Genomic DNA, 12,481 nt, shown 5'->3' with positions numbered 1-12,481 from the left:
TACACAAAAAATATTGACAATTATAAAATAGCTTTATAGAATTTTAATTCCTCATTTGTTAGTAGGTTGTTAGTTCCCTCATGGGATATAAGACAAAATAGAAAATAGTATAAATCGAAGGCTATAGAAGGAGCCATAAAGATAAGCTATCTGTAAGGGTGAGATAGAAGAGTGGAATAAATTAGGTCAGAAATACGGATAAAAGATAAAGATATGAATACATAGATGAAGTGGTAAAAATATGCAGCCGTTAAAATGAAATTAACTCTATAATTTGCATAGATGAAACAAGTAGGGCTAATAGAATAAATTAGTAATTATTATCAGTAATTCTGTAAACATTTTAAAGCATTGATAAATATTAAGCTGTTTAATGACTAAGATATGTAACTATATGACATTTTATTTTTTAAACCTTGGTGGGTTATATTAATTACTTACTTACATATAAACTTAGGTCTTGAAAAGTTAACTAGTTCATTTAATTATTGTAAATACATTCATCTAATACACATTTGTAAATTGTAAAATATACATTATTTAATTGTTGTTATTTGTTTAACATACATGCTAAAATCACACGTCAAATTCAATATTCCATTCATATATTCGCTGGTTTAATATACAAACATGTAATAATTCATCATCATATATTTTATTTGAAATATCATATACATGACGCTTTAAAGTTTCAAAATAATCTTAGTTATGGTACTTTTGTGATAATGTTTAGTGCTGTAGTAATTTAAACTAATAAATGCTTTGTTCAGTATTGCAACTTAATGGATATTAGGTTTAATTATATTCAATTTAAAAAGGCTAATAAGTGTTAGTGATACCTTGGATATATATTAATATGCTTTCTTATCCACACATATTGCTCTATTAATATTATATTTCTGATTTTTGTTGCAATTATTTGTAGACAATCAAAATCTGTTTAAGTAGCACAATATATAATTTTTACATTATTCTCTTTACTATATTTTGTGAGAAACATGATTAGCTTGTGAAAAAATGGCCATCGGGCGATCTCTAGTAACAAGTTAATTGAAAAGTCCCCGGCCTGATACATAGATGGCGCTACTAGAATTATATCCATATGTTTTTTTAGTTAACCCTCAAAAGATGCTTGTATAAATTTGACGGCTGTCGGATCATTAGATTGTGAATTATATTATTTTGAGTGAATCAACTTTTACTATTGTGAAAAAACTGATAAAAAAGAATTTCGCGTGTTGACAAAATATTGATTTTTGAGGGGAAAAATACAGGTGAAGCAAAAACTTGGCTTGATGCCGAGTTTCTGAACACTGCCCTAGGAAAATCAACCATCAAGGATTGGTATGCTAAGTTTAGACATGGTGAAATGAGCATCGAAGACAGTGAACGAAAAATGATATTGAATGACCGTAAATTGAAATAGAATAAAATAGCAGACACTTTAAAGATATGAACTGAACGTGTACATCATATCATTTAATATTTGGGTATGAGAAAGCAAAGTGGGTGCTGCGCGAGGTTACTTTTGACTAAAAACAACGATGACTTGATGATTTGTTATTTTGATGACCCGGATCGAGAAAAAAAAAGAATGTGCTGCTTCACCAAGACAATGCTCCGTGTCACAAGTCAGTGAAAACGATGGCAAAAATCCATGAATTGGGCTTCGAATTGTTTCTTCATCTACCCTATTCTCCAGATGTGGCCCCGAGCGACTATTTCCTGTTCTCAGATCTCAAAAGAATGCTCGCTGGGAATAAATTTTCGTCGAATGAAGAGATGATCGCCGAAACTGAGACCTATTTTGAAGCAAAGGACAAATCGTATTACAAAAATGGTATCGAAAAGTTGGAGGGTCGCTATAATCAGTGTATCACCATTGAAGGGAATTATGTTGAATAAATAAAAAACTAATTTTTCCAAAAAAATGTGTTTTACCATGGTAGGCCTGGGACTTTTCAATAAACCTGTTATATATTTTATTTGTATCTTAATAAATAACTATCTCAGTAACAAATAGAAAGATAATAATCCCAAATACTATTGTCGCAAGGTGCATAATAATTTTAGTTTTCACATTCAGTATTCAGTTTTCAGATTGACGATAAATATCGGTTATGTTCATTGTTATTCTAATTCAAGATTGCTTTTATACAATTCGGAAAACACACGAAATTAAAATGTAAATGAACTTTATTTAACTACCGCTCAAGACAATTTAAATCTGCAGGTATATCCCAGAGGAAACATAAAAGTTGTGTTATTGTGAGTTTGGAGAAAAGACAATGATGACGTAGGGGATTTGGGGTTTTGAGCCTTCACCTTGTTTATATAGCGACAAAGACAAATGTCTAATTTAAACGACGTTATTTACATAAATCGTTAAGTCAACTAATCTTTTACCTAAATGTTTGTTACATTAGTACGTAAGAAAACCACTTTCAATTTTTAATTTATTTATTCCTACAAAGCTTATTTTGATGTTTTAATAATACCATAATTTTAAATTCTTCCGCATCTCAATAATTATATTTAGCTGTTTATTCTAAAAAATACTAAAGATTTTTAAATGTGACACTTAATATATATGTGTGACGTAAATATAGTAGAAGAAAATAGCAGATAAAATATATAAAATAATTAATACAGGAAAAATTTGAATAAGTAAGAGAAGCAAATGTAGGTAAGAGTTGTAAACATTTAATCAAATTATATTTTAATTGATTTATATATAAACCAATATAATGTATATAATATATACGAGTATATAAGACATATATAACATATACACACATAGAGTACATCAGACTACACTGGAATATATAGTTTGTTAAAATGAACTGAGAGGAGATTACACTGAAAAATAAAATATATTGCTCGAATACAATGGTTTTTCTTTTATTTTTTAGTTAAAAATATATATTTGTTATTCAAGGTCCATACGTCTCAGTTATAGAGACCAAAGGTTTTTAGAACTTTTAATATAATCGAATTTTAATTTAGTTTAGATATGTATGATCTTTTGATAGTTTATGGAGAGATGTTTCGTTGGTTTGTTCGAGCCCTAAATTCAGATATCAATAATTATTCCAATTATTAGTCTTTTTAATATTTTAAGAAAATTAGTGGAGATTAAAATTGAATAACTGAGATGTGTTATGAAAATTCCCAACCAAAATAAAATAAAATTTTATTTGTACTAATTTGTATTCAATAATACTCATTCTGTTATATATTCTTATCAAATATATATACATACTTATAAGTTAAAAGTGATAAGTGATACAGAGTCGTCATTAGAGTATTACCGTCCACAACAAATCAAAACGATATTAAATCGGAATTACGGGCTTACGGACACGAAGAGGGGACCGTTACGCCTATTGCGAAAAAGACAACTAATGTGAATGGTTGCATTGCGCCGAAATAATAAAAACTTAATTATATCACTCAATGTATGTCTGATTCCTCAAGCAGAATCAGCTAAACACCTTCGCATCAAACTTGACAGTAGTTTAAATTGGAAGCATCATGTTACACAAAAAGCAAAATACATTACAACGAACCAAAATGAAACAGCTATACTGGTTAGTCGGAAGATACTTTCAGCTTGATCTAAAATCAAAGGGATTGATTTATCAGACAATCATAAAGCCAATTTGGACCTATGGAGTGCAAATAATATGGGGCTGCATTAAAAACTCTAATCAACTAGTCATCCAACGCTGTCAAAACAAAATTCTTCGATTGCTAATGAATATTGATACAATACAAAATATTGATACCAATTCCTATTAATACGTAACCAACGAAGAACTGCAATGTATACCTTTAGTGCAAACTATAGCTTAAGTTATTATAATTTTATAATTGAGGGGTACATATTGATGTATTTATCTCGCACTCGTCTTGCTTGTGAATTAATCCAAGTACAAATGAAATGTAGTATTAAATTAATTTATAATTAAGACTATACTAAGCATTTCTATTAAAGATGTTATCAAAAAAAAGATATATGTATATACTTACACAACATGTTTTTAATACCCCCAATGAACAATAACATTAACATTGATACACTCACGCTTAACATACTCTACGAAATAGTGTTAGATAACTATGCGTTGAAATGCGCATGCTCATAAGAAGTCAACAGGCTATCTTCTTTATTTAGTTAAAATGTCCATACCTCTGGGATCCCTGGTTCTCTAATTAGAGTGCCAGTATCAGAGATGTCAAACGCGACTGCATATTCCACTGTAATAGGTTTTAAGAATCAAAAGAAGACAGTTAATGGTAACATTAAATTCATGGTTTGTGAAAAATTACAAAAGATCAGATATGATACATTCAGATTAATATAAAATTAGATTAACTAGTTTATATTGAGGTAGCATTGAGACATTTGATTGAGATTAAGCATATTAAATTTTGGTAATTTATAAAGACCGTTTGTACTTCATCATAAGGTATATAAAGTACTTTATCATCATCAATGGGGCTTACTCAGATGTATGGTTTAAATATTTGTTTAGTATATATGTTATATCGCGTGACTGATACGGTCCTTGTTACGAAGAAGGTGTATTTATATATAAGTGTGTGGTTAATGAGAGGTCTAGATATAGGAGTTTTGTTTATATTAATATAAATTATCTATAACAGTATAATTTTATATTGCCGTTCAACAAGTGTATTTATTTTGTTTATGCTATTATGTTAGTGTCTACAGTTGTTTTAAAGTCTCCATATTTCACCACTATATATATTAATGATTATAATATAATATTAATTATTATAGCGTAGTCTGTAGGATTGGGGGGGTATTATAAGGCTGTTCTCCTTTGAATTCATTCAGTAAACTGGAATAAAATTAATTATCAAGAAAGGGAGGCAGGTTAACGTTGGATTGGCAATATTTCCATAGTTACTCGAAGTATTCCTTGATGCAGTTAAGTGGAGAAGACTGAAGGTTCTCATATACCTTTAGTCATAAACTATTCCAGATTCAATAAAACAGATTCAAGATTTCAAAACTACCCTTAGTCTGTGGAATCCCAGCACAATCACTAGAGTTGCTTGTAAAGCCACTAAAGAGCGACTGAAGTAGCATGGTCTGCTGTAATTCGGATAGAAGCTTGCAGTTCATGGTGAGCGGTCACCAAAGGCGGATTGCAGTAACTTTCTCAACCGTAGGCTATTAGAATCTGGAGTCACCAAAAATATGCGGAGTCATTCCATACCGGGATATCATGGAAATTTTTGTAGAAATAGTGTCATTAGCAAGATCAATAAAGATAAACTGGCGGACCAACTATATATTGTAAAATGAATATGTTCTATATTTAACTTCAAAGCTATTTTTTATTATATTATATAATCATTTTTCTGTGAATTCCCCATACGCCAGATATTTTGTAAGATGAATAAGCTTTTCTGTGACAAAAAAAGATAAAAACGAAGACAACTGAATTCTGTAAGGGAACCGGAGAGGATTTTGCGATAAAATTAAATAATGCCAATAATATTTAATTGATACTTAAAGTGTTACCTGCTGAAACGATGCGGCGAGTATTCTGCTGTTTATACCTCATGGTAAAGTAATGCACACAACTATAAACACAACAAAAACAAATAATAAACGCGACAAACTAAGAGTCACTAAGGTGTTTTTTTACCGTACGGTATTAGTACACAAAATATTCACGCCGGACAACACAAGAGGAAAACTCACGAGGAATCACCGTCGTTCACGATCACAAACGTGCCAGTGCCTAGCAGTATCGACACAGGTCAACAACACGAAGAAAACTGAGAGCAATACTATCTTCTTCAGGCAAACGACGACATTATACTGTGGAATACTGATAAACAAAGTTATTTCTTTAAAATCTCTTATCGCTAACTTAATTAATGTTTTTTTTCTCGTTGAGATTGAGACTATTTCTAACCTATTTTCGTTTACGGGATGATGCGCGTTCATACTCGACGACGATAAATCGCTTTATCGCTAATTATTTAAAATTATTTACGAATTGGATTTTGCAACCGACCCGTGTGTGCCAGTTTTTATTTTTCCTGCGTGATAACGAACCGACCAAGCCATCATTGTCCAAAAATATTCATCAGTCTGTTTAATTCTAATTATATAAGGTACATCCAGTATGTTGTTAGCAAAATTTTTTCAGTCAAGATGATTTCTATTTTATCTTTTCATTTTTATAAAATTTTATAATAACTTATTTTCAATCTTGGCGCAGAAAGTACTTAACTTTAACGTATGTATTTTTAATTTTATATGTTCTTCTTATTTGTTTAACCTATTCGAGGTGTTCACTTAAATACATAATATCATTATCGACCCGTAAAACCGACCTGTGGAAATAAATAGCTTTCGCGTATAAGGTATAATAACTCAATGAAGTTACTTTTATATTCCTTGTTGATAATTTAGATGGTAGGAATTTAAAAGGAACATCAGCAGGCTTTTCAACATTTTACCAGCTACTAATCATAGTAGTAATGTTAAAAAAAGTTGAACGTTGAAGAGTTCGAAAGTTGAAAAAATGAACAAAGAAGAACCACAAAGAAAATGTTACCAAAACAACACACCGAACTACTAAAATCGTACATTACAGCCAGAATGTTTAGAGTTAAACAAGAAGAAGCTTACTCTACAATAAAAGAAGCTAAATCAGGTATACCACAAAGAAGTGTACTGGGGCCAATGCTTTATCTACTCTACACTTGTGATATTCTACAAATGGAGAATATTACGGTCGCCACATTTGCTGATGATACTGCTATTATAGCTGTCGGAGATAATAGTTAGGAAGCCATACGAAAATTGCAACATATAAATAATTGGACACAAGCTTGGAAAATAAAAATTAACGAAGGTAAATCTGTGTATGTGCAGTTAGCTAAACTATAAGCACCAATAATATTATCATTCTATATAGCAACAACAATAAGTATCTCGGAATGAATCTTGATGCAAAACTTCCCTGGAAAGAACAAATAAAGAAGAAAAGAAGAGAACCGGAATTGAAATATAGGAAAATATATTGGTTAATTGAAAGAAAATCACAATTACAGTCACTCAAGAAATCCAGGGAATTGCATGAGCGCATGAGGAAAAACTCCATTCTCGTAAGAATATTGAAGTATTGCAACATTTGGATACCACCAGATCAGGACAGAAACTCAAAAGAATTAAACTATCTGATCTTGTGTAGTGTTGTGTAGTGGGCGGATATAATAAAAAAATACAGCAGTGACATGTATAAATATTATTTCACAACGACTGATTGAGTCATTGCTATTTCACCATATGAGAAAACAAAAGAAGAATAATTTCTGTGGTTGCAGCGTTAAAAGAGTTAAATAATTCTATTAAGTATCTTTAATTTAACTCTATATTAAAAGTGGTCTCCTAGACCAAACATTAGTTTATCCCCAACATTTAAGAGCTCCCACGACACTTCTTGAAATATCGGATTGAGCGAGTACATGAACAAGTAAAAGATTACCTAGCACTTAGTAATACCGAATATTAATAACTCATCCATTAAGTAAAATCTTATTGGTTAGAAGTCTGAAATAGAAGACTGGTTTTGGAATATTTTGTAGTCAGATGCGTTTTCAACAACGACATAGGATGAGAGAGGGAATATTAACTTGTAACCAAAAACAGTGTAATTTTCGAGTAATGACAAAACATAATGGGATAGTTTTTGGTTAATCCACAGATCTCACAGCAAATTTACCACTCGGAATAGAAAAATTAGAATAGAAAGGAATACTCAGCATCAGCAACTCTTTCTAATATTTCAAAATTGCTGTTGCTTACTGTACTCCATAGTTGAATGCCGTATGTGCAAAATCATCAAGCTAGATTGTTTTATATACCATCATTTTGCTCTCATTGCTTAAGTGGGAGTAGCGACCATAAAGTACCTCAAAGGCAAGTGCTACCAACTTTTTATTAATGGCCAAGTAAGGGTAAAAGGATCTTCCTAAATAATTACCTCATATTAAGTCATTGTAGAGATAAAATGTAAGTTAGTCGATAAGAACTAGTAATAACATATGAGCAAATAAAAAAATAAAAAATGTATGCCGTGGTTAGTAGATAATTTCAAGAAACACTATACAAAATTTTGAGATAAATACAAAAAATATTGAGAATAGTAAAAGCGATTGACTGATTACAGTCGTAAATAATCGAAATTCTTCAAGTTATTTAATACAGTTAGTTATCTTGTCGATACGGATTGTTACAAAATGATTTTAAGCCGCCATTCAGTTAAGCGTAATCAATGAATAACGATTGTTATGAATACATTTATTAAAGCTCGAGGACGATGCTGTGGAATGCGCCAGTATCGCTGCCTGTTTTCGTCATTTCGCTTTTGTTAGAATAGCCATAATACGTCTGCGCAACTACGACTCACTGTCACAAAAACAACAAGATTCGGTTGTTTGTACGGTGATTCGTTTCTAGCGCGATAAGATTGCAGAAACATCGGTAGAGACGGTCAATATGTTGATTTTTAAGAAAATGTAAAATCAATCGTCGTCATAAAGATACGAGCAGATGTTTTTAAAACATACGTATCTAAATATTTTATATGTAACCCTAATGTTATAAAACAAAATGTTGCGATAATAAACTTCTCGTTATAACGAAATAATCGAATGTATTTAAACGAATTACGTAATAAAATTATCTAAATAAAGAAGATTATTTGACAATAGATGTTGACCACTATTAAAAAACTTTTTATCATCAAATAGATAGACAGAAGAAAGTACAAATGCAAAATTTGTAATATTCAGCACTTGAAAGTAACTTTAATACAGTTGAATAAATGGTTTTGGTAATAGATGCACATCAATTTTTTAAACATTTTGATGGATATGGATTTTTATGGTCACGCGAAAGTAATTTTTACTCTTACATATATACACACGTAATAAAGAAAACGCTTTTTTTTTGTTCGAAATTGACTTTATTCATCAATGTAATCTCCATCAAGAGTCACACCATCATTCCAATGCCGCTTTAACATTTAAATACCACTTTTGTACAACGATTTATCTTTTGCAACAAAATAGTAACCTCATTTCATATTTCAAGACGAAATCTTGGATAACTTCGTAATCCTTTGTTATGTATTAATAATAAGTTAAGAAGTAAAAATCAATCGAAGAACTTTGTTTGCGCTGGATTATTTGTTGCTGTCTACTCAGATGACAATCGTTTTGAATCCGGAGTGAAGTGATGGATCCATGTTTCAGCCATTACCAGATATCGTCACAAAAATTTAGGTCTGTTACATTTGAACATGGCCAACCACTGTTCAGAATCATAAACACGCTCTTATTATTGGTCAACAGTGGGCAACCTTGAACAGAGCTTTCTCATAGTCAAATGCTCATTCATTATAAAACCAACACGTTATTTTGATATTTTTAAATTGTTAGCTAACTCACGCAACTCCACTTTTCGCTCAATCAAAACAATTTTCAGGATTTTTTTTTTGTTTTCTGGTGTTACCACCTCACTTGGACGTCCACTGACCCCGTTGAAATCAGCGAACCAAGGTTTTATTATGATTTCTGATGGAGCGGAGTCCTTATACCACTTTTAAAGCCATTGCTTCGCTTGAACAGTATTTTTTCCCATCAAGAAGCAGTGTAAAATTATAACACGAAATTATTTTTGATCCATTATTTTGAAAATAGCAAAAGTAGTGTCACTCTTAGCATAATAACTCACAAACTCAAAATTTATTTATAATATAACAATTTCTTATGAAATAATAATTCGAATTGTCGTCCAAACAATCATCGCATCCTTTGGAGCTTCATACAAATTTTTGGCCGTTTCTTTATGATTTTTCCACCTGAGCTTGGGATCTAGTATGATACAAAGGCATTAGTAGAACCAGTTATTTTATTATTTATTTTTATTAAACACCATTTTAAACCACATGTTAAATCTAAAATATGTGAACTCCGTAGCATTTATATTATTTGCCATATCTTGGTAATAATTTCAAAACGGTTTTTTAAAATCATTACGATAGAAATCAAACGTCCTTAACCAAATTTTAACCTTTTAAGTAATAAAATGTACTAACTCTCACTAGTTATTGTTTAACATCACTAGCACTCTTAATGACTACTGTATACAATGCTGTACAATGCCTGAAAACCGAAGAGTATAGAAATAAATCCAAAGCAATACCTCCTGTAAAAATACCTAAGCCTGCAACATTCCTGAATGTCTCACAGGTATTTGACCGGGTATGGGTTTTGAAATTAGTAGTTAGGAGTCATATCATTTTTAAAGAAACTTATAATTTCACATGAAGGGGCATTCTCAACTTTTAAACCTATTTCGACTGGAATTCCTTAGGGTAATGTATTGTAACCATTTATGTATCAACAATAAAAGAAACATTACTTGTAGTAATGGCCGACGAAATATCTCTAAGGAGGGATATATAAAAGACACACATGACAGTAAAAAATATCCGCAGTCAAATATTATCAGTCAATTAGAAAGACTATTTAGATTAAAATGGCATTGCACTAAAATATAAAACCGACTAGTAATTCAGCGAAAATAAAGTTCTTCCATTGATTACCAATGCTTAATACTACGTAACAAATGAAGAATTATACGATGACCTCGAAATCCAATGGATTTACAGAGCTATCCAAGATTTAGTCTTGAAATATGAAATAAGGTTATTATCACAGCACCATGGTACTGAGCAATTCGCAGGAAATCAGATTACGTCACAACTTTGTTATATAACTTGTGTAGTGTAAGGGTTGTATCTTTAACTTTAGATCAAGTAGTTTGATTCTGTATGTGTATTCAAGTAGTTCTAGTTCAAGCTCTAGATGTGTATTCAAGTAGTTCGTGTCTTTCTTGTCTATTAGTGTATATGTACAACAGAACAATAGTAATTAAATTATTAATATGTAGATTGAGATTCTACTAACGTAAAATATACTTTTTTAATAGATATTTTTAAAATAATATTGATGTTGAATCAATTATGTTTTTTTAAAGTACTCGCTAGTTGTATCCGTTTAGAATTTTTTTTGTAAATTGTACTCAATCAAAATAGAAAAATAATATTAAAGGTAATATAAAAACAAAATTTGGACAAAGTGAAATGATCTTAGTTGCTATTAATATACATCAATATATTCCACAAGAAAAAAACATAGTTGCACTTTGGTTTGTTTCCAACTACACGTAAACAGTTCAAATTTCTCGTCAATTGTACCGATAATGACCACAATTAAGCTACGAATCGTAGAAAAAAATATTTTCCGTTCGAGCATTGAATTTATTTATTCGAAATACCGTGAACCTTGTAGTTGACTACGAAATAACCGAGCGGAGAAATACATGCCTGATTACACACTGGAAAACCTCTTTGATAACCTTTTACTTTATTATGGTCTTTATCAGTTACCTTATTTCATCATCCGAAGGAAACACTAGTGAGAATTATTATTCTAAAACGACGATAAAACCGTTACGTTATACTTGGTGTATTTTTATCCACTTATTCTTAATTTGGGACGTTTAAGATACTACAGTATTTATCAAATTATGAATAATTAATATTTGTATAAAAAGGAACAGTTTTAAAGACTTGTTTTAAATAGCAGTAATATTTTTTAATATATTTAATAAAAGTACAAAATATTTACTTGAACTATATTTTATGGGTAATGTCACACATATCACAACTAGATATTCAATATCTAGTGTTTTTGTCCTTAATATTGTTCTTAAGCACCTTAACTTATTTAGCAATTAATGGATGAACACTCCCATTGGTGCAATCTCACTTTGTGTTTTTTCGCATCATTTAATTTCTTCACTGACAGCTAGTATCCTTAGGACCCTGTGGATGTCCTTATTTCTAATAGACCACGGGGCGTTAACAATACTGCTAAGAACTATGTTTTTATAAGTTTGGATAATATTAATATTGGGTTTCTTTGTGCAACTATATAGTTGAATACCTTAAATCCTCACTGGCTTCACAATTTGTTTATATATTAACAATTTCTTATGGGATAATAATTCGAATTGTCGTCGTGTAAATCATCACATCTTTTGGAGCGTCATATAAATTTTTGGCCGTTTCTTTATGATATGATTTTTCCACCTGAGCTTGCGATCTAGTATGATACAAAGGCATTATTAGAACCAATTATTTTATTATTTATTTTTATTAACCACTATTTTCTTTACATGTTAAATCTAAAATATGTGGACGTCGTAGCATTTATATTATTTGCCATATCTTGGCAATAATTTCAAAACGGTTTTTTAACCAAATTTTAACCTTTTAAATAATAAAATGTCCTAACTCTCACTAGTTGTTGTTTAAAATCACTAGCACTCTTAATGACTACTGTATACAACGCTGTACAA

At 30.6% G+C, this 12,481-nt stretch overlaps 1 protein-coding gene and 1 long non-coding RNA gene across 2 annotated transcripts in view; one reads left to right on the top strand and one right to left on the bottom strand.

Moving 5' to 3' along the window:
• The window catches only part of LOC143191556 (zinc finger protein 1), a 749,575-nt gene extending 743,862 nt beyond the window's left edge, over window positions 1–5,713 (bottom strand). The window contains exon 1 of the mRNA XM_076396750.1: window positions 5,555–5,713. Coding sequence (XP_076252865.1) covers window positions 5,555–5,597 — 43 coding nt within the window. The 5' untranslated portion in view covers window positions 5,598–5,713. The remainder of the gene's footprint in view (window positions 1–5,554) is intronic.
• Window positions 2,893–5,861, top strand: LOC143191564 (uncharacterized). Its single transcript, XR_013004544.1, has 2 exons — window positions 2,893–4,939; window positions 5,024–5,861. It is a non-coding gene; the product is annotated as an uncharacterized LOC143191564 (long non-coding RNA).
• The last annotated feature ends 6,620 nt before the right edge of the window (window positions 5,862–12,481 follow it).

Source organism: Rhynchophorus ferrugineus, unplaced genomic scaffold (assembly GCF_030347505.1).
Source record: "Rhynchophorus ferrugineus isolate W39M unplaced genomic scaffold, kcgeb_rfMv2 rfM2, whole genome shotgun sequence".
NCBI lineage: Eukaryota > Metazoa > Arthropoda > Insecta > Coleoptera > Curculionidae > Rhynchophorus > Rhynchophorus ferrugineus.
The sequence above is the reverse complement of the archived record's forward strand: the minus strand, read 5'-3'. Positions and strand labels throughout refer to the sequence as shown.